Source organism: Bactrocera dorsalis, chromosome 3 (assembly GCF_023373825.1).
Source record: "Bactrocera dorsalis isolate Fly_Bdor chromosome 3, ASM2337382v1, whole genome shotgun sequence".
Taxonomy (NCBI): Eukaryota; Metazoa; Arthropoda; class Insecta; order Diptera; family Tephritidae; genus Bactrocera; species Bactrocera dorsalis.
The window spans coordinates 10,680,065-10,704,106 of record NC_064305.1 but is presented as its reverse complement, the minus strand read 5'-3'; the positions used below and the strand labels follow the sequence as shown (position 1 = coordinate 10,704,106).

At 36.3% G+C, this 24,042-nt stretch overlaps 1 protein-coding gene across 14 annotated transcripts in view; it reads left to right on the top strand.

Annotated features, from left to right (window-relative positions):
* The window catches only part of LOC105233822 (heterogeneous nuclear ribonucleoprotein L), a 289,357-nt gene that overhangs the window by 103,007 nt on the left and 162,308 nt on the right, over positions 1-24,042 (top strand). For all 14 annotated transcript variants that reach the window (XM_049453016.1, XM_049453012.1, XM_049453014.1 and 11 more), the window contains one exon: positions 3,935-4,072. In XM_049453016.1, coding sequence (XP_049308973.1) covers positions 3,935-4,072 — 138 coding nt within the window. The remainder of the gene's footprint in view (positions 1-3,934; positions 4,073-24,042) is intronic.

Sequence of the window (24,042 nt, the reverse complement as noted above, 5' to 3'; positions counted from 1 at the left end):
ATTATGCGCATTGCGTAATAATGTCAACGCTTAGAGTACACTAAAAGTAGAAGAAAGACTGCAATAAATAACTATAACGACAAAAAAGCAGCTACCTTTTGTTGTTGCTGTTGTATGCCACATTATGTTTCGTAATTTTCGTTTCTTGCCTTCCGCTTTGAGCGCAGTTAGTCAGTTAGCCAAAACAACAGCGGCAAAGCCAAGCGAAGTTAAGCCAGGCTGAGAGACCACGCCACAAAGCAAGCATGCTGGCTTGACCGGCTTGTAATGAGTTAATGACAGGCAATTAAACCACAACAATCATTCGTAGCGGCGGTTGGTGGGAAAACATGTTAGAAAAAACAATTTAGTCAAAGCATTTGAAACAAACGCCTTTATTTAGGCGCGACCGAGATTTAGTAGCAGACAAAAAAACAAGAAAAAATATGTTGGAAACGAAAAAGTAGAAGTGTTGAGGCAATTAATGTAATTATTACATTATGCAATGTGGCTAACAAATTAGAGATTTCTACTGTGCGGCAGGGAAATGAACTATTAACTGACACAGTTATAGTGGCTAACAAAATACTTGCTATTTGCGTGGTGAGCAGCTGCGCCGGTGAGACTGTTGGAAGTTATAATTTCAAGATAACTCAAATTTTAAGGCTAAAATTTGGCCAAAAATTTGTTCTAGATTACTTTTTTATATAATTTTAATAGCTCATACTGCGCTAAATTTTTATTTACGTTAATTTGACAACTGGTCTAAAAAACACTAGTTTGCAACTAGTTACAAAATATTAACTTTTGTTAGCATATTGCATAAATGTTTTGCAGAATCTGTATTTACTGATTTTCAAATGCTAAAGTTTAAAATATTTTAACTAATATTCTTGGAACTGGTTAGTGGCTAGTTAAATTCATACCAATTTCTGGAAAATGTTATTTTACATATGTAGTTTTAACAGCTATACATGAATATATCGAATAATCACATTAAATTTTTTTTGCTAACTTTTTTTTGACTAAAATACGAAAATATCTGCTAAATTGGTTTCAAAATAACTAGTTAGCGGCTAGTGACATTTCACTTAGTTTTCTATTAAATGATGTGTATAATATGATTTAATGTATAAATTAATAAATACATACAATATTTAACCTTACCTCTGCCTTGAAAAGTACACTACCCAAACAAGTTTCATGATTTGTTCTCCAAGTAACTAGTTTAAAACCACTTACAAACAAATTAATATATTTTTTTACAAGTTCAACTATTTTTATTATCATTTTTCACTTCGTTTAGACTTCAAGTTCACATTTTCTAATAATTCGCCAATTGGACTCAAAATAACTAGTTGGTAACTAGTTGTGTTTTGTTATACAAATTTAATAATTTAGTATTTAGATGCTTAATTTGCCAAAAATAACTTAAAATTTAGCCAACTAGTCTAAAAACAACTAGTTAGTAACTAGTTGATGCTTTGTATTAATTTGGTCAAAAATTTAATAATTTAATATCTACATGCTGAAATTACTTAAAAATAAACTTTTAAGCGCACATATTTGAAGCATTTTCTTTTCTTTTTCTGCTCTCAATATTATTTATACTTTCCACACACAAAATTAAATTCAAGGCAAAGTTCTTGCGTACATTTAAAATTAAGTTATTAAAATATTGATCTATTTTTTGGTTACCTTGACGCATTCCATCCACAATGGAATGTTAATTTCATGTTAAACTTCTGTATGACTTAATTTTACATTTTTTTGAAAAATATTTTTTTTTTCAAATTTTTTTGCATTTTTTTTAAATCTTGTTTTGTATTTTTTAAATTTTTTTTGTATTTTTTTATTTTAAATTTTTTTTTGTAAATTTTTGTTGTTTTGCTGTTAAAATATGCGCAACGAGCACTCAGGTGTCAAGTCTTATTTCTATTAAAAGCCACTGAAATGAACTTTTTTCCTGCGCCTGATGATTGATTTCCTTCGACGCCCGCTCCAACACCACCACCACCCATCGCTTCACCCTTTAGCGCTGTGGTGTGAAAGTCTAAAATGTTTTCCATTGATTGACAGTTGTTTGACGTCTTTCGTACAAGCTGATTGCTGCGTTGGCCCTGCTGGTGTGCGTGTGTGTGTGGCACTACATGTGCATTAAAGCGCTAACAACTACACACACATCTATACATGTATAGTTGTAAATATGTATGGAAATATTAATAAAAGCTTGTACTCTAATGTACTCTTTGTTGTCTTCATATTTTTTTTACTTAATTTTCCGCATTTTTTCCACTTGGTGTACATGCTTTGGGGTTTTGCTCTAGTTTTCCAATATCCGAGTTTGTATGTATATTTTTCCAACTGCGCCGCACGTTTCACCTAAATATTTATATTTAGTACGCTGGTTTGTTATGTAATAATTTGAGCGTTTTTCTTAAACGTCTGATTGCTTGCTTGGTATTTCTAGTTGAAATTTCGCTGATTATCTCCACAGGTAGATTCTGGCTGCTGTTGCTAAGGTGCTCCTTTTGGGGATGCGGTATTCACTTTGTTTGATTTTCAAGCACTTTCGAGCATTTTCCAATATTTTGTGGCCCAAATAATCTCAAATTCCAACATATCCGGCTTCACGTTTTAAAGATCGACTTGATGGGCGGCGACTTCTGCTGCGAAGGAGTCGAGGTCTCGGATCTCTAATGTGTATGTTTTAGCTCTTTTACAGAAGCCCTTAAACGCATTTTAAAGCTCTAGTTTCGGTTTTTTTGCTTTCTTTAGTTCGAGGAACAGATTTTGTTTTCCATATTGCTCAGACTTTCACCTTGTCTTGGTCCGTTAAGAAGTAGGAACTGTTGTCGTATGTTTTGAAGTATCTCGGTATAACAGCGACCTTTTGGTTTGATTAGCAATGCTTATATTTTTGCTGGAGCTTGCCATCTTTTTTTCCACGTCTGATGTTGTCGGGGCTCACTTTTATCTCATTTTACATGTTCTTTCTGGGTTCTCGCTCCCTTTTCCCTGACTTTTCTTCTACTGGGCTTGGTTCTGTTTGCCCGTTTTCGCTTCCGAAGCTTGTCATCCTTTTTCTCGTCTGGCGTTGCTTGGGAAGCGCCGAATTGCTAGGGACTTGTATCACAGCTAGTCAGGATTTTATTCAACTAAGTCTGTACCGTTGACTTACTGTCGACGTACTTGAAGATCTGTCAAGGTTTTAACAGAACGGAGGCGCCTGAAGCATTATACCGAAAGCGATTTCTGCAAGATGTCAGGCCTCTGAGATAACAAAATGCCACAACTGTAACTGTCAGCCCAAGTTCAACGTTTCCAAATAGTTTGTCAAAATCGTGGTCCTACTTCGTTGCTTGATTCCTTCATGTGGCATTTGCGCTAAGCTTTTTGGTCGGTGACTTCTCAGTTGTTATTCACAGCTGACTTACGTCTTGGAGGCCGTTTATTATCCATCATATGTGACTCCGTCGTAGCTTAGCAATTCGAAATTTTTTGTCTAACGGTTTCTGTTATGGCGTCCCTCGTCACTCTGTTGTCTCCCTTGGAAGGGAGTGTACCTTAAAATTATTGACTCATTACTGCCTATGCCATTTAGTCATATGAGCTCTCTATATACATACATATAAGTACTTACATACTTAGATTTAAGGTTATTGCAAATTATTATATTTCCACTAAAAAAAAAAAACAAAACAAAAAAGTTGCATGAAAAAAATAATAAAAAAAACCAAAAACAAAAACATATTAAAACCGAAAGTACCGCTATTAGTAATGCATTTCAAATGTTGGGCGGGAAAACTAAAATATTCCCCATCAAATATCCATCAAATTTGCTCCATATTTTAACGCTAAGCAACCACAACTTTTTTAATGCCACATTGTTTGTTCACACATACATATATACATGCAAGCTAATATGTTTCTTCTTCTTGCATTTTTTTTGCAGGCGGTCGTACAACAGAGCCAGCAACAGGCTTTGCTCAACAAATCCAATGATGATCTGCGACGGAAACGCCCGGAAACTACGCGGCCAAATCACATTCTACTCTTCACCATCATAAATCCATTCTATCCCATCACAGTGGTAAGTGCACGTGCAGCCATGCCAACGCATCTATTTATATATATACAAATGTAACTTTATATAAGTATGTGTGTATATACACCTTTAGTATATAAGTCGATTTGAAAAATCTTTTTTTATCGCCGTTTTGCCACACTTCACAGGAGTAAGCCATTAGTCGAGCTAAAACTGTGATATAACAATATACACACAAACACAGACACACACATGTACACAATTACATACATTCTTGTACACATATATACATATATACATACATCTACATATACACACAGCTTCACATATACATATACCGCGGCAGTTTATGTATACTTCAGCTGTAAGCGCGTTTTTAGCCTCGTTAGAGTCGCCTTTTAGCCAAGTTACTGTTGAGTGTTTATATGTGAAGGAACAAAGCCCGGAATACAATATGTATGTATGTGTGTGTATGCGTATAGAAATGCAAAATAAACGTCGAAGTGCAACGCTGAGTGCCGCCTAAGTGTACAACAGCCAGCCGCGCCCATTGAGCGTTCAACAACCTCATCACTCAACGTAGGCTTGGTGGCAAGGATGATGGATAAAGGACACAAAAAAGCGAAACAAAAAGAAAACAGCTGGTGAAAAAAAAATTTAACATACCTCCACTGAAATCTCAGCTTAGCGAGTGCTGAGATACTAAAGCTAAAAGAAGAAGAAAGAAAAAGTAAACATTTAAGCCACGAGTTCGAAAATTTAAATCTCAAGCTAACTGTTGTTCTGGACGACTAATCCCAGATTTAGAAGTTTTTGAATTGACAGATAAGGAAAGTCGGACTCAAATGCTCCAACACACTGAAAGTTATGATTTTGTTGTTTAGACTCTCATTTTTCATTCTTTTTTTCTAATTCTAATCACAGATCTATAGAAAACTTCTGTCCACTATACTCTTTGTAATCGCTATTGCTTTTTAGATATTTGAAGACTTGTTATTTAGATGATGATCCCTTAACTGATAAAGATCTGAGTCCATTTTCTAGTTACTTAAAACCAACTGTCGAATGAATCTTGCCGATAAACGTATAAGGAAGTTGTTCGCTTCGAAAAATACCCATACATTATTGGACAGCACAGGTGAAGTCTTCAGCTTTTCGGAGTTGAAGCGGTTATATAAACCTAGTTAAAAGGTTGCTCGGAAACTAAATCAAGTTTTGTGAAAATAAAGTCTTCTATGAGTTCAGACGAAACTTAGTGAAAACTTTCGGAGCAATCAGAATTTTTCGGAGGTCTTCTGAATCTTTCAGTGATCTCCCGAATTTCTCAGAGTTTTTCCATCTTTTCGGAACAACTCCGAATTTTCGGAGTTACTCCGAATATCTTTAAGTTCTTTCAATTTTTTTTCGAAGTTCTTCCGAAAATTTTCGGATTTGAAGTGTTTAGAAAAAATCTATTTAAGAGCTCGAACCAATATTTTATACCTACTATATCTTACGTGTAGGGTATATAAATATTTGTTCACTGCATACATTGCAGATGCTAAGTGAAAAGTGCAAAAATGAGTGACAGACTGTCAGGCGATGTCGTGACGCAACTATGTATATCAGTAACAACAAAAAATGAGGCATATTTAACAATAACAACAAAAAAGTAAAAAACAACAAAAAATACACAACATTGTGTAAAATTGTTGCTCAGACGACAAACGATTTTTTCCGCCTCTTCTTTGTCACCATAGCTATTTGCTGTCCATCATACACGCGTACACACACACGCACACATACATATACATATATAGATATATATTCTCCTTGGCTATGCGCATTTTGCAGCGGATTACTATTACAAATACAAAAAAAATCTGAGAAGCATGTGTATGCACTTTAATGGGCATAAACACTCGGATACATATCTACCTCGACGTATCTGTGTATGTGTTTTTGTGGAAAGGAGTACAAGCAATAGAAGCACAGCAGCAAAATCCGGGTGGCAGGTGGCGTTAACAGAAGCAAAAGCCAATAAACAAAAAATAAAAAACACAAAAAAACCGTTAGCTTCACACACAAACAACAACAATGCCACTGATAGAGCGCAGAAATTCAGGCAAAATGCGCTGCCCGTTTGCATACACCAATCCCAGCGCGTGGGTAACGGTTTATAGAGATGTTCAGATTTTATTTACGCATACAGCCATGCATGCTAGCATATACTGTATGCCATGTATGCGTCCGCTGAATTTTCCATAACTGCCCAATGGACCTTCAGACACAATGGCTCCCGTGGAGCACAGCTGTGTGGCACATACACATATATACAGCGTAAATTGTTGCTATGACAACATATCAATATTCATGTCTACATGTCAGGCATTCCCACGTCATCCTGCTATGCACTTTTTATACACTCTCCCGCTTGTGTTTGTTTGCTCGCGCCGCCGCTGATGTGCCCACATTTGCAAAGCGCATCAAGATAGCCAATATGACAGCGCGGCAACAATGCAACAATGACCATTGACTGCGCTGGCCGATGGAGATTAGAATTCAATGCACAGCAGCTATGATTGGTCGATGAGAGATATGTGAATTTCGGTGTTTTCATTGTGTATTTGAAGAAATTTCATGAAATATTTAAATTTCAATTCCCAAATGGTTATTCGTGCATTTATGTTGTGATTTGATAAATTGAAAAATATCAATTTTGCATGCCTGCAAGCTAAAATAGCACATATCACTGCTCACCTTACCGGTATACAATTATGGCATACGCTGCGTATACGTAACATTTTTTAAAGCATTGCATTTTTGCTTAGATTTTTGTTGTTTGTGTATAATTGTTTTCTATTGTATCATTTTTAGTTTTCATATTTTCATTTTTACTAACTGTACGTTTTAATACCGTTATTTTTGCCGTATGCTACTTGTGGGCTTGAGTATGTTTTAAAATATGCTTTCTACTGCCGAAATGTGAATTATAACTATAAAATTGGTGTATAATATATTTTATATAGTATATTGTCTTTCGGTACCTTAAGTGGCAAGCATTAAGCTAGTCTCCATATATCCAATAATATGAATTTTGTGCTTCTAGTTGATTTTAGGCCGTCATATATCAGTTAGTATACCAGTTATCTCAATAAGATGTAATATATATGTACATATGTATGTTGCTATAAGTAATAAATAGCCTAATACCAATCGAAATCGATCGAAGCATTAATAAGGCCAAATTTAGTGCTCTTCCATGAGTACAGACGAAACCTTGCAAAAAAACGTTCGGAGTTCTTCCGGATTTTTCGGAGTCCTTCCATATTTTCGCAGGTATTCCGATTGTTTTCAGTTCTTCAAAATTTTTGGAGTTATTCCGGGGGTTTCGGAGTTATTCGGAGTTTTACGTTATTTTTACGATTTTTTGGAGTTCTTTCAATTTTTCGGAGTATTTCGGAAAATGTTGAACTTCTTCGGAATCCCTCCGAATTTTTAGGAGTTCTTCCGAATTATTTTTAAGTTGTTCTAGGTTTTACGGAAATCTTCTAAGTTTTTCGGAGGTATTTTGAACTTCTTCGGAATCCCTCCGTATTTTTAGGAGTTCTTCCGAATTTTTTTAAGTTGTTCTAGGTTTTTCGAAAATCTTCTAAGTTTTTCGAAAGTATCTCGGATTTGACAGAGTTCATCAAAACTTTGAAGCGTTATTCCAAATTTCAGTTCCGGTATTTTCGGAGTTTTTTTTAATTTTTCCATTCTTTTGCGGAAATTTCCCGCATTTTTCGGAGTATTTTTCATTTTTCGAACTTTTTTCGAATTCCTCGGAGTTATTCCTAATTTTTTCGGATTTCTTCCGAATCTTTCGGAGTTGCAACGGTTATAAAAAAACTTGGTTAAGGGGTTCGTCGGAAATTTATGGTACATCCTTCATATCAAATATTTGAAATGCGGTCACAGCCGTAATTACTGCTTCCTTACTTATTTTTTTTTTCGAAATATAAAAAAAAAAATTTACTCAAAACTTTCTTAGAACGAAGTTTTCGCTTAAGAGCTTTCATACAAATTTCACACAAACAGTAGTCGCCAAACGAATGAGTGTATGTGTGTCTGTGTCAAAAACTGTGCACAATGATGAGGAAAAATTCGCCACAAACTTTTTAAATAATTCAATTCGAAAGTTGACAACTATTTAGACTGCAGAAGAAAAATAGCTTCAAGCAACAAAGCAAACAAAATCGAAAAACTGCAAAGAAAACACACACACAAAAGTCGGTCGAAAGATGCAAGAGATGTAGAGCCTAGAAGCCAAGAAGTGAACGCAGCGGCGTGTGGATAAAGCAAGCTGCACGAATAAGCCAGTTCAATGAAGAATGTAGTCGAAGAATTTCCAAAGAATTTTCACGCAAAAAGCAAAAATCGAGCTTCTGCCATATGTGTCGATCCGGGCATTATGAAATACTGCATATTTGCATATATGTATGTACATATGTCTGTTTGTGTTGATGTTTGTATGCGCTTGACGTTAGTGCATAGAAAACTATTTAATCTTGCCACTAAATCCACTGTACTTGCGAAGAGTAATGGTAATAAGAAAGTATTAAAATGCAAACACACACACACAGACAGACATTTTCATATGTATGTATGTAAATATGTTGCATAATGCAGGGTGGTTAAAGTTTTCGCACATACACGCGCAAACGCATATCAGCGCTGACTGTAGGCGGCAGCAACGCCAGCGACATTCGATATTATAGCAAATCAAACATCAATGATTCCTGTGTGGCGCATATAAAGCTGCCTTGTTGTTGTTGTTATTGTTTTTGTTGCTATTTTGTGCATATGAGCGGCACTGATGTGCTTTTGCGTTAGTGTGTGGTAAACAAACATAAACGCCAGCGAGGGTTTAGTTTCAAATGAATGCGTTGGTGTAGAGGTGTTTGTCTATGTATGTGTAGGCTAAGTTTTATACCCTCAATAGGTACCTAGTTTTTGAGATATCGAGCTGAAATTTTGCACGAGCGGTTTTCTCTTCCAGGAGCTGCTTATTTGTCGGAACCATCGATATCGGACCACTATAGCGTATAGCTGCCATACAAACTGAACGCTCGTAATATAGTGCTTGTATGGAAAACTTTTTCATTTGAGAAGATATCTTAACGAAATTTTGCATGGGGGAGTGCCTAAAAAATTGCTGCATTCTCCATAGAAATTGTTCCGATCGAACCGCTATAGCATATAGCTGCCATACAAATTGACCGTTCAAAATCAAGTCTTTGTATGAAAAACTTTTTTATTTGACAAGATATCTTTACGAATTTTAACTTGGATTATTGTCGAAAGCAACGCTACAATCTGCGTAGAAATCGTTCAGATCAGAACACTATAACATATAGCTGCCATACAAACTGAACGATCAAAATCAAGTTCTTGTATGGAAAACTTTTTTATTTGACAAGATATCTTTACGAATTTTGGCTTGGATTATTGTCGAAAGCAACGCTACAATCTGCGTAGAAATCGTTCAGATCAGACTACTATAACATATAGCTGGCATACAAACTGAACGGTCAAAATCAAGTTCTTGTATGAAAACTTTTTTATTTGGCAAGTTATCTTCACGAAATTTACCATGTATTAATAACCAAAACAGTGCTAAAATCTCGGAACAAATTGTTCAGATCGGACTACTATAACATATAGCTGCCATACAAGTCGACCTACCAAAACCAAACTAAAAATCTTCTTATAGCCTTTTTATGCTATAATAAATGCATCTGTGAAGGGTGTTAACAGTTAGAACAGAAGTTAACGGTTTTTATATTGTGCACCCTCACAGTCTTTTATTTCGCCCACATTGTTATTGCCGCTTGCCACTTCAAATAAGTGTAGCCTATCAGCAGGCGCGCTACTCGCTAGATAACACAGCAGCAGCCATATATGCAGCGCAACAACAACAATAAAGTCTAAAACGAAAAAAAAAAATGTTTGATATAAGCTGCCAGTGGAGTGAACAGCCGACGAACACTGCAAGCAGGCAAGCAGTGAAGCACAACAAAGCGGCTAGGCCAGCAAGCGAGCAAGCATCCGCTGCCAGGATGTGAGCGCCAAAGCTCAGAATCGAAACTGACTGACATCCACACACCAACACACACAGACAATTACACAAGTGCCTAATACTTTCATCCGCTGCAGCCGACAGACATCCACAAACAATGCGTTGCGCTCGAATGTCATATGAATTTGCCAACACAAAAGCTGACTGCTTGGCTCTCGATGGCTGCCCGAAAAAAGGGGCAAAAGTTTGCAGTTTTGGGCAATGGGGCGTGCTGTGCAATGCAATGGAAAAAAGTTGCCACCGTAAGGCTTAAGTCTATACATACATATGTGGCATTGACTGTCGATATTTGCATTTCTTTCGCAAAGTTTCCGCTGGCCGCGCTAGCGCCTAAAAGTGCACTAAGTAAAATAAGCCAATGCAAAGGAATGTCCTCGCTGGCTGAACCATTGTTGACTTTGTTTGTGTTGTTAGTGTTCGTTTTTATTTTTTGGCAGGGCGTCGGCTTTAAGTGACTGCGATCTAAACACGCCAGAGAGAGCCGGCGAGAGCGTCTCTCCTACCGCGCAGCAGACATTATTGAAGGGGGTTGAAATATGCCTAATATTTTGGCTATAGTATAGTGACTTGTGGCAGGCATTGTGTAGACCAAAGCGTCCGACTGTTGCATTCAAATTGCCTCGATAGCGCAGCAGTCACTTGCTGGTGCCGTTAGTTGGCAGCTTAATGATGTGACATATGAGCAGTAACAATCGACTTGCTGGAGCAAATATCTTTGCTTTTCGATTTTGTCTTTTTTTGGCTCTTCCACTTTGTCGTCATTGACTTCGAAGTTCCGTTATTTGAATAAGCGCATGCTATGTGGTGTAAGAGAGTCATATTTTTTGCTTTTTATAAGCTTGTAAGCTTATTAAATGGGAAATTTGTAGCTTAATACGAAGATAGTGGCTCAGAAAGCTGTTGAATTTTCCAAATAATAATTTATGAGATAACTAACAACCTTGGGGTTGAGAAAGAGGTATTGTGATAATTTATGATCAATCCGAAACCAATTTTAAAAGCTTATGTGAAAGCTCGGTAAGTAAAATCACTAAATCGGAGAAGAAAAATTTGTAATTGGTATTCAAGGCTTCAATTGAGACTTGTTGTGAAAAAATGTTATCGAATCAGACCCAATTTGGAAAGCTTCTGTTAAAGCTTTCTAGGTAAAATCACTGAATCGTAAGCGAAAAATGTGTAAGTGGGAATTCAAGGCTTCAATTGAGACTTGTTGTGAAAAAATGTTATCGAATCAGACCCAATTTGGAAAGCTTCTGTTAAAGCTTTCTAGGTAAAATCACTGAATCGTAAGCGAAAAATGTGTAATTGGGGTTCAAGGCTTCAATTGAGACTTGTTGTGATAAAATTTGATCGAATCAGACCCAATTTCGAAAGCTCCAATTAAAGCTCTCTAAGTGAAATCACTAAATCGGAAACGAAAAATGTGTAATTGCAATTCAAGGCTTCAATTGAGACTTGTTGTGATAAAATATGATCAAATCGAATCCAATTTCGAAAGCTTCTGTGAAAGCTCTCTAAGTGAAATCAATAAATCGGGCACGAAAATATTCAAGTGTATCTGAGGAGTTTATTACGATAAAATAAGATCGAATCAAACACAATTTCAAAAGCTCCTATGAAAGCTCTCTAATTGAAATCTCTTAAAACGGAAAGGCAGAATATGCAAATGGATCTAAAGAGGCTTATTGTGAAAAAATATGATCGAATCAAACATAGTTGTAAAAGTTCCTGTAAAAGCACTCAAAATAAAAAAAAATAATTATAACCACTTTGTTTTTCAAAGCTCATATGAAAACTGTATAAAAATAATATACCGCCGATTCTTCACATTTTCGAAAATAAAAACGATTTTGAAAGCTCTAAAAATAATTTCTGCATAGTAACTATTTGCTATTGTATTTCGAGCTTTCATTTACAGATTTTGATGGTTTCACAAATACATCATCTCAAATTTGTACTAAAAGCTCTAAAGGTAAGCTTACACATACATTAACCGGAGTTTATGTCAAAAGCTTTAAAGGTGCCGTAGAGCGATTAAAAAAGCTTACATACCAATCGTAAAAGTTATCAAATATTATTTTTTTTTTTTTATAAAAATTGAAAAAAAACTTCTAAAAAAGCTCGAAATCTTTAATGATCAAAATTTTTTTGAAAATGTGTTCGTTATGCACTTTAATAGTTTCATTTAGCTCAGTAACAACATTTGCCAGTCGTGAAAGGTTTTAACAATTATTAAAAAAAAGCTTTTGTGGCAACTTAAAAGCTTCTTAAATGGAAAGTGGTGAAAATCGATTTTTAATAACGCTGAAAATGTATTAAATGTTAAATAGCAATTAGTAAGCCACCTATTAGAGCCATACAAATATTTAAACATCTACAACAACAATAAATAACAGTAATGCTTTCAACTAAAGCCACAAATAGCCTGCAGTTGCATAGAAATTCCTACACGCACATATGCACACACATACATATAGATATATGCAAACAGCTATTTATTATAATGAGCCCGTCTCGCTTTGTTGCTTTGTCGCCCAAGCCAAACAACTGTTGCTCAGCTCGAATTATGGCCGACTGCCAGCCAGACGCTTTGACTCTAATTGACAATTTGCCGAGCTAGAGACCGAATGCCATTTTCTAATATACTCGCAACCTCTGCTAGTCCCTTAAAACAAATTTATTGCAAACTAAGTGACTCTAAAGTGTGTACTACATACTAAGTTGTTTCCAAAGTAAGCCATTAAAGTGTGATTATAATGTGAGTGCATTATTTTTTGTTGTTGTCTCTGTTGACTGACTATGAAAGCGTGCCAATGTCAAAAGCTGTAAGCGTTTAAAGGCTTGATCACAGTTTAGTTAAAATTATATTATATGGGATATATAGGTGGGGAATGCGAGACCCTGTAGGAAAGCTGTTTTCTTAATATTGCTTAAGCCGACTTTATTGCATAAATATAGGAATCCAAAGAAAAGGAGTAGAGTCCAAAAGTCCTTATCTTCAGAACTTCTATTGCTATGATTAAAAGGTTGCAATTTCTTCCAATTCTCAACAGGTTTATGGAAAAAAATGTTTATTTCTTAATATGTTCGATTTGTCTACATTGATCTAGTAAAATGTTGCAATTTCATTTAAGCTTCTTTACAATTCTCAACAGGTTTATGAGAAAAATTATTATAAACCTTTCTTTATTCTCCAATAGATTCGATTAATATACATTGATCTGCAACATGCATACCATATCTTCAGCACTTCTATTGCTATGACTAAATTTTACAGCTTCATTCAAGATTCGTTGCAATTCTCAACAGGTTTATGAAATAAAATTGAAGCTTTTTTTAAGTAAATTCGATTTATGCTCCACATCAGCAACTCCGAAAACCTTCTAAGTCCAGCAGATAAGATAGCAATAACAATCTGCCAGCTTGAAATGGCTACAGTGATTAATAGTAGGTAGAAAGCGTCGACAGCTTCTTTAAAGAATATGGTAGGCCCGACTCTGCTCTTGGTTTTTTAGTTATTTTAAGTATTTTATATAAAAAACTTTACGGAAAATCACTTAAAATGTTATCCATCCGCTTTGTTAGCCACCAGTGAGCGACTGGTTACCAAACTATTTTCTTATGGACCACCTCTTTCTAAACTAGTCAACTTTCAAATTTTCAAAGTAGCTTCATCTTCTGGGAGGTTATCCAACATCTGTTTTTATGATTTTATTTGCATATATGTATTTAAAAGTGTCTAATTCCAAACTAGTTATTTTTAAACCATATGCCTAACCAGCCATAGTTATGGTAAACAGTTTTAACTGCTTTCTAACATCAGATCTTGCAGTAAAAAAATGTTCAAGCTTTTCAAAGCCATTAATGAACAACTGGTTACTAAATTAACTATTTTTGAACTAGTTAGTCACTAGTTAACTATAAAATTAATTCAGAGAAAATTCTTCGTAACGTAATTATATTTTACTTATCTTTTACGAACTTTCAAAAGTATATAGTTCTTAACTAGTTACTTTTAGTCTATTAGTGTAACCAGTTCCATTTTTTATGAAACTGTTTTTGAATCATTAATTACGTATTTTCATACTAAAATGCTATTTTAGGCATTTGTAACGATTTCTTGTCAACTGGTTACTAAACTCCATCCTTTTGAACCAGTTCCGAACTAGTCGGTTTTGCAAAATTTTTTTAATAAATTATTCTTGCAGGCTAAGCCACACATTTTTGCATGTTTCTATATACATATTATCTACTTAATAGTACCTAATAGTAGCGAAATTGTAATTGTGACAGGTTGACAATTATCATTAGTCTATCAATTGACATTCCGCGCGTTTACTTAAAGACCGCAAACACTGTCAATATGCCAACTGCATATTGTATGTACTTGCAATTATATGAATAGCTGCATATTACTTGAGAGTTTTTTACGTTAGTGTTTATATGTATGTCTGTATGGATGTATGTTTGCGCTCTATTGTATGCCGCCACGCAACCGCTGATCAAGTGATCGACTCCATTTGAACCGCAGCTATGTACACTTTGAAGTCCGACCGCAATGCTGAATTTATTAAAAAACAAATATTGTGTTATAAAAAGAGTAAAAAGTTATATAGATACCGTTTATACCCTAAGGAGGGTGTATTTAGTTTGCTACGAAGCTGCTAACACGCAGGAGAATCTTATTTTATATGCATCTAAATTATTAAGATATCGACCTGAAATTTTGCAAACGTCCTTTTCTCCTCAAGCAGCTTCTTATTTGTCGGAACCGCTCAAACTCAAGTGATTATATCGAAAACATTTTTATTTGACAAGATATCAGCACGAAATTTAGTATAACTTATTGCCCAAGACAGCGCTACAATCTCCGAAGAAATTATTCTGATCGGACCACTATAGCATATAGCTGTCATACAAACCGACTTATCAAAATCAATCTCTTGTATGGAAAACTTTTTTTATTTGACGAGATATCTTTACGAAATTCGTCATAACTTATTGTCCAAGGCAAGACTACAATCTCTGAAAAAATCGTTCAGATCGGACCAGTATAGCATATAGCTGCCATACAAACTGTTCGATCAAACTCAAGTGCTGGTATGGAAAACATTTTTATTTGGCAAGATATCAGCACGAAATTTAGTATAACTTATTGCCCTAGACAGCGCTACAATCTCCGAAGAAATTATTCTGATCGCACCACTATAGCATATAGCTGTCATACAAACCGACTTATCAAAATCAATCCCTTGTATGAAAAACTTTTTTATTTGACGAGATATCTTTACGAAATTTGTCATAGCTTATTTTCCAAGGCAAGTCTACAATCTCTGAAAAAATCGTTGTGCTCGGACCACTATAGCGTATAGCTGTCATACAAACTGTTCGATCAAACTCAAGTGCTGGTATGGAAAACATTTTTATTTGACAAGATATCAACACGAAATTTAGTATAACTTATTGCCCAAGACAGCGCTACAATCTCCGAAGAAATTATCCTGATCGGACCACTATAGCATATAGCTGTAATATAAACCGACTTATCAAAATCAATCTCTTGTATGAAAAACTTTTTTATTTGGCGAGATATCTTTACGAAATTTATCATAGCTTATTGTCCAAGGCAAGTCTACAATCTCCGAAAATTTTGTTCAGATCGGACCACTATAGCATATAGCTGTCATACAAACTATTCAATCAAAATTAATAAAAAGTTCATTTTATACCCTTCATGCTTTAAAGAATGCGCTTGTGAAGGGTGTTACAGCTTCGTTGCAACCGAAGTTAACATTTTTTCTTGTTATATACACATGTACTTATGCATGTATGTGTTCGTGTGCGGTCTCTTATTCCCAACTGTGGGTGCCGCTATCGGCTTTCGTACTGGCATTTCAATAGCATTTGCGGTGCATAGTGTCAGGTGCACTGCGGCTAAGCGGCCTAGCACTTGTTGTTGATCTTCACTTCAACTTAAACCCCGCTCTAAAGCAGCCAACATACATACACACACACGTGCAGTTGGCATTTCATTTTGTACTCCTCAACGCTGCCTCATTACTTGCTATTTCGTGCTGACAGTTTCGCCTTTGTGACATTCAACAATTAGAGCGCATGCACAACCAACTACATAAAAGTATGTGAGTATATACAGATATACATATGTATATACTACATACATATATACTATATACATATGTATGTAATATCTCATATCCTCCAGCAAATTAAGTTGCGGTCGAAAGTCGCTTGTTAAGTGATCATATTGCCGCTATGTGTGCTATCTTCAGTTCTATTATTGTTGTATTTGTTGTATTTTTCTTTTTGTTCAAGGTGCTCTTACTACTATTGTACACATTACTGTTATTATTTTCATTTATTTTTGCGTCATTGTTATTTTGCTGTAATTCCAACTACCGGTGCCGCCGCTGCCGGTGCCGGTGCCTCGCGCTTAGCTGCTGTGGTTGATGCTGCTGTTGCTTCAGTGAAGCGCTTAATTGCTCGCCGCATCGCGCTGACATACAATCACCTATACGTGCGTACAACAACACTATAAGCACTTTTCGTTTGCAATACACAAATTGAAAAATGGGGAAAATAAAAAAAAATTAAAAAAAAAATAAAAAAATCAAAAAAATGAAAAATAAAAAAAAAATAAAAAAAAAAAATGAAAAATAAAAATGAAAAATAAAAAAAAAATAAAAAAGTTAAAAATTAAAAATAAAAAAAATTAAAAATAAAAAAAAATTAAAAATAAAAAAATTAAAAAAATTAAAAATAAAAAAAATGAAGACCCGCTTGCTTTTTCTGCCATACGTGTGATACGATATATATTTGTGATACGATATATATTTATTGTTATTGTAGAGATATTCTCCTGCTGTTATCACCTATTAAATTACCAAAAAATTCCTCTCAAACATCATAAATTCAATTCGAAAATATTTTCCAAATAAAAAAGTTTTCAAAATTCGTTTCCACTTACCGCACAGTGTTGCCATCACAACGGGTTGCCACAAAATCCAATTACGCTCTACACATTTAAGCGTAAAATTGCGCATTACAACAACAACAATAGCAACTCATGAGCCCGTTACTCGAATGAATGCAGCAGCAGCAGGAAATCAACATATTTTGTAATAAACTCGCCGGCGCTGGCAATCAGCATTGATACTTCCTTCCGCCCCAGAAAATACTGCACATATGGGTGCACCACTTCCAATAATTAGCTCGCAGATAATGAGCTCACAAATCTATTTCGATTCGCGAATGCTGTGTGTGCGTGTAATATCCTTTGGAGGCCGCAGTGTGCGTTTGGCAGTGAATAGCTTGCGGTTTCTGCATGCTGCTCTAACGGTAAATGCGTCGCTCGGCGCTCATTCGTGTGCATATTACATTTGTCATTGGCCAAAATTGTTAACGGTTGTTACCACATACCAATTTGGTTGTTTTATAGGCGGGACGGGGAACACATGAGGACCTGCTTAGGGCGCGTGCATGTGGCCAATATGCTGCTTTGGTTAGCCCAAATATAATGGCTTACAGTTGGCTGCAGCAATTCGATTATAATCCTCAACGATGGCAGCTGCGCTTAAAATGCGAGTAATTGGCGGTAGAGGAAGTAGAGAGAGAGATCGAACGCGGGATTAGTGCGCACAAAGTTAGTAAAACTCTTTAGGGAACCTTTAATAATGGATGTGTTGCTACATGGAGGATATTAATAAGGTCAATTCTGGATGAAAATTTCTTTTATTATTTTTTTCTAAAGTAATGTTTCTCCTATCAATATGCCCAGAAGACGTCTTCAACGGCAATGCAACCCAAACTCAAAGGATGTCTGTACTTTACGGTTCCGTTCCTAAGTTAATTCTCTCAATCCAAACATTTCTTACAGATCAGTACTCAGCTCAAGGTTCAAAGCTGTCCGTGTTTATAAGTCTCTGTTGATATTCATCTCAATTTCTCTCTGAAGACCTATAGATGCGTTGTTTGTCGTTTCTCATAATGAACTCTAGCCACCCTTCAGGTTTGTTTATGGAAACTTCGGTAAATCCTCCAGACTTATAACATAGCTTAAGCTTTCGAAGCATCAAAAGGTAGCATAATTTTCCAAAATTTTTTTTTCAACTTAGAAGCTCGATCTCTTGGTCACTTTACTTCATCTAACTAGCCTGTTAGTCTTAAAACTCGCGTTTAAGCTCCCAAGGGAAGCTTTCATCTTCTCATATCTAATAAATATTAAGAGGAGCTGATTGGTCGCTGGCGGGAATTCTCAAAGAATGCCTGTACTTTACGGTTCCGTTCCTAAGTTAATTCTCTCAGTCCACTATCATCTAAAAGATCTGGCAAACAATTAAAAAATTATTTTCAACCAGAAGTCGCTGTTTCTCGGCTTCGAATAAATATTCAGAGGAACTGGTCTAACTGCTAAGAGACGACAGCTCCATGCAATATTCGGCTATTGCTGGGCTGGGTTCTATTGTAATATAGTTTTATGAAGATACGTATCACGCTGTCGATTACTTTGAAGACTGATGCTTGGCTGGGTCTCACTTAAACCTCATTTTCTGGAGACGGAGGCTTCGTTTATATCTCTGCAAAGTTCAATGTTCCCCCTTTTTTCTTCTCCATTGGTCCTCTGAAGCTGGATCTTAGTATCTTTAGAGTTCCTGGTTTTTCGTTCTCAATTGTTTTCCTGGTTCCACTGAAGCGGGCGATCAGTATCTCTAGAGTTCGTACAAGCTTCAACTGCGTTCTTGTTGTCGTTGTTGTAGCGACAGAAAACATTCTTAAAGTAATTTCGAGGCATGGTACCGAGCCGACAGTCCTTTGCCGGATAAAAATCCGGGTCCGTTCCGGTTACTTGGACCCGACTGTCGTGGGAACATTTCGCGTTCCTATATTTCCTGTGTGATGCTGTGGTACCAGATCTCTCCCAATTGACGTCGCAATCTTAGCATCCGCAAAAGGAAGAGTCCTTTAACTTCAAAGCGTCCTTTCATTTCGAAACGAGTAACCGCACATTCCTAAATTATGTGCAGCAATCCATTTCAGCCGCTTCAAACGCGGTTTCAAGCACAGGCGGGCACGCGTGGCACCCTACCGAACCAAGAAACCCAAAAACTATAATGAGTTCGGCTCGTGTTACGCCTCAAGTGCCGTCAGCTACATATATACTTATGTGACAGGTGTGTTTGTGCAAGTGTGCGTGTGCGGCATTGTCTTGCATTGTTTTGCCAAGTATAATTAACAAAAACAAAAAAAAAGTGTGGCAACAATAACAACCACACAACTTTTAATTACTGGCGCTTAAGCGTGAAATTCGGTTTGCGTTTGAGCCCTAAGGAACGGCAACAGTAATAACATTTGGTGGCTTGCCAACAACGTTGACAGTTAAGTGAAAGTTAGACGACACATATACACATGCATATAAAGAAGTACATACATATGCAAACATAATGTTTGTATGTATATATTCAAGGTGAGTGTTCTATACCCTGCACAGGCCTCTCAGTTTTTGAGATATCCAGCTGAAATTTTCTACACAACCTTTTGTCTTTAAAAAAGTGCTGATTTGTTGAAACTGGCGTTATCGGACCACTGTAGCATATAGCTGCCATACAAAGTGGACGATAAAAATCAGGGATTTGTATGGACAACTTTTTCATTTCACGAGATATCATCACGAAACTTCGCATGAGCTATTGCTTGAGGCAGTGGTGCATTCTCTGAGAAAATTGTTCTGGTCGGTCCACTATAGCATATAGCTGCCATACAAAGTGACCGATAAAAATCAAGTCCTGATAAGAAAACCTTTTTTGTTTTACAAGCTATCTTTATGCAATTCGGCATACATTCTTGTCTAAGCCAACTCTACAATCGCTGAACAAATGATTCAGATCGGTCCACTATACCATATAGTTGTCATACAAATTAAGCGAACAAATTCAAGCGTTTGTATGGAAAAACTTTGTATTTGTCAAGATATCTTAATGAAATTCGGCACAGATTATTGTCCAAGCCAGAGCTACAATCTCTGAATAAATTATTCAGATCGGTCTACTATAGTATATAGCTACCATACAAACTGACTGATCAGCATCAAGTTCTTATATGAAAAACTTTTTTATTTTAGAAGATATCTGCATGATATTCGGCACAGATTGTTCTCCAAGGCCATGCTACATTCTCCGAAAATATTTTTCAGATCGGTCTACTATAGCATATAGCTCTCATACAAAGTGACCGTTCAAAATCAAGTTCTTGTATGGAAAACGTGTATATTTGTGAAGGGTATTGTAACCTTTTCTTGTTGCATATGAAATTTAAGTGGCAGTACGCTTTATAGCCACTTTAATTATCTATATATACACGTACATATATGTAAAATGAAATTAGTTATAATGAAGTTGGGCAACATAAAGTAAATAAGCGATTTGATAAATAAATAAATGCAAGAAATTTGAGTGAGGGCCAAAGGCATGAAGATGTGCGCCTACTTACAGGTATTTTGGGTAGCTATAGTTGTTGTTGCCACACATACACAATGTAGTAACAACAATAACGCCACAGCGTCCCACTAAAACGACTGAAAGTTGTTAAAACGCCTAAATGTATGCATTAAAAATTAATCTTTTAATTTTCAGCAGCCCACAGTAAAAGAAAAAGTAATATACCGCCAGCCGCAAAGGGCTTAATGGCGAAAGCGCCGTTATAGTGGGTGTTAAGTGTATGAATGTACTTATATAAGCAGTTAGTATGCGGAGGAAGCGCTCTGAGTGGAAGCCTAAACTCGAGCTGGAGTGCGGTCGAGTGGTGATCCCATACAAGTTAACGTTTGTGTGTATGAATATGTGTGTATGTGTGTTTGTGAGCGTGTGGGAGCGCGCAGTTTATGGCATTAATTTTTTCTGCCTGCCCTCAATGTGATAACTAAATTTGCGCCTTCTAATATCCTTTGCTCCCACCGGCACTGCTGCTGCTGCTGCCACTGGCTGCTGTGTGTAATGCAATATCGCCATAAATAAAATAGCGGTCGCGACCTACAGCGAAATTACATTTTATGCCGCAGTGTGTTGGGCGGCTACTCCACCTGCCAAGCACCGTTATAGCCGCGCGCAAAGTGTGGGTTTCGCCGTAAGGTGAGCTGCCGTTGTGGCACACATATTGGTGTGGCAGCTGTGCTATATATTTTCAACGGATTCACTTTTATGTGTTGTGGCAAATATATATGCCATGGAAAAGTGTTGTCTGCTGCTTGCACATATTTGTTTATTAGTAATTGCGATTCAAGGTTGTGTAGTTTTATGAAATTATAATGCATTTCAGCCGAGTCAAAATGAAAAATAATGATAGCAGGTGGGTTTGACGTCAGCTATGGAGAGATTTGAGAGATTTTATAGATGCCGACAGTGAAAGTAAATATATATGTACTGTTTTTTGATTTTTTTTTAATTTTTTTTTTAATTTTTTTTAAATTTTTTTTTTATTTTTTTTTTTAAATTTTTTTTTAATTTTTTTTCAGTTTTTTTAGGCTTAGAAATACTCAAACTGCACAAGGTTGTATGGCAGCTATAGGATATAGTAGCACGATTTTGTTGATTTTTCGTGTCAAATTTATACTTGAAGTAATTGAGAGTAGTGTAAAATTACAGCATCATAACCGCTAAATTCGAGGAGTTATGACACAAAAGCGCTTATCTGAGAGATCGGTTGTATGGGAGCTTTAACCTATATTGCTCCGATTTTTATGATTTTTACTGTGTACTTTTCTCTAATGATAAATATTGATTTTGCAAAGTTTCGTGCTCCTATCTCATTAATTAGAAGAGTTATGGCTTAAAATCTCATATCTGAGAAATCGGTTGTATGGGAGCTATAACCAATATTGCATAGATTTAAATTTTTTTTTCACTACGCACTGCCTACTAATGATTCCTGAAAATTCTGTAAATTTTCATACGTGTAACTCTTTAAATAGGTGAGTTATAAGCTCGGTCCTTCTGTGTATCTGAACAATCGGTTGTATGGGAGCTACAGCCCACAAAGCTTAGATTTTGGTAATTTTCACTGTCCATTCTTTATTCATGACAAGTAATTGTGGAAAATTTCGTTTACTTAGCTGCTCAATTAGAGGAATTATAAACTCATGTCGTCTAACTGTACAATTTGCTGTTCCTTTCCTTTTCTTTCCCGTAGTTTCCTTTCCTTTCCTTTCTTTTTCTATCCTTTCTTTTACAGCCCTTTTCTTTCTTTTTATTTCTTTTCCTTAATTTTCTTTCCTTTCTTTGCCTTTACTTTCTTTTCTTTTCATTTTCTATCCTTTCTTTTCCTTTCCTTTCCTTTCCTTTCCTTTTCTTGTCTTTTCTTTTCTTTGCTTTTCTTTTCTTTTCTTTTCTTTTCTTTTCTTTTCTTTTCTTTTCTTTTCTTTTCTTTTCTTTTCTTTTCTTTTCTTTTCTTTTCTTTTCTTTTCTTTTCTTTTCTTTTCTTTTCTTTTCTTTTCTTTTCTTTTCTTTTCTTTTCTTTTCTTTTCATTTCTTTTCTTTTCTTTCCTTTCCTTTCCTTTCCTCTCCTTTTCTTTTCTATCCTTTCTTTTCCCTTCCTTTCCTTTCCTTTCCTTTCTTATCCTATCCTTTTCTCTTTGCTGAATGAAAACCACCATCTGATGATCGTGGATACGAAATCTGATTTTGGAGAATTCTTAATTATACCACTAAAGACCTCTGAAAGACCTCATTATGATGGATAGTCACTTTACGAAGGTCCAAAACATTTGAGATCGGCTTCGTCCCGGCTTCGTACCGTAAAGTGTGCATTTTTCGTACAATTCCAAAGATCTGAACTCAAAGTTTTCGTCCTTTGCGATGCCAGATGAAGTTCAGTTGCAAGGTCCATGAGAAGTAGTCTTCCTTTAGAATGTCTGCGCTTGACTCACAGGCTCTGCGGCCTCACCATCGATACCTCATCTAGTGTATCTTACCTTGTGGACTTCAGATGCTAACCGCGTAGTCTTGCCAATGCTTGAAAAGTACACAAGAGATGCTCCATTGTTTCCCTGGTGCCTTGCTTTAGACATTCCTGCAGCCCTCTCGATCTGGCAGTCCCAATCTGACGGGCGTGTGTCGCCACCAAACAGTGACCAGTTAGTATTCCGATCGTGTTAGTTTTACGGTCTCTTCTAACGAGTGCCAATAGGAATTTTGTGTACTTCCGATCTTTGCACCCGGTAGCTCATTTCATCGAGTTTTGATTTTCGTTACCATGCTTCTGTCCAGATCGGCGTATAGACAATCCATGGGAAACCTAATGTTGATTATGTTTTCCGGTGTTAGCCGTACACCATACTTGGCAATCTTGTATACTCTTTCATTGCCCACGATCTCTTTCTGGTGTGGAAACCAGTAGAAGTGAAGTTGCCTTCTTCTGGCAACACTTTCCACTGCTACTGCTTATCTGCTACCCAATACACTTCTGGCCGATATGCGATACGAGGTTACTTTCTTGATTGCTGCTTATCGGTCTACTTAGAAGTTGACTCTGGAATTGCCTGCAATTGCATTAGAGGACAGCTCCGCGGCTTTCGCAATAGCAAAGACCTCAGCTTGAAATATACTGCAGTGGGCCGGCAACTTAAAAGTTGTCTTATGCCTAACTCTGGACAGTATATTCCCTCCCAACTTCTTCGTCCATTTTCGAGCCATTTCCATACTTTTTCGCCAGCCAACTTTTTCTGAGTTCACTTTGCATTTTCTTTCCCCGTTGAAAAGTGGGATCATGTAGTCGTTGTTTGCTCAACTGCCATTACCCAAAGAGCTGTGTTATGAGTCTCTACATTCTTATAGACTGAAAGACTTATCATACCTTGATTTCGGTACGCTAAAAAGCGTCAAAAATCTCTTTCTTGATGAATTAAGGA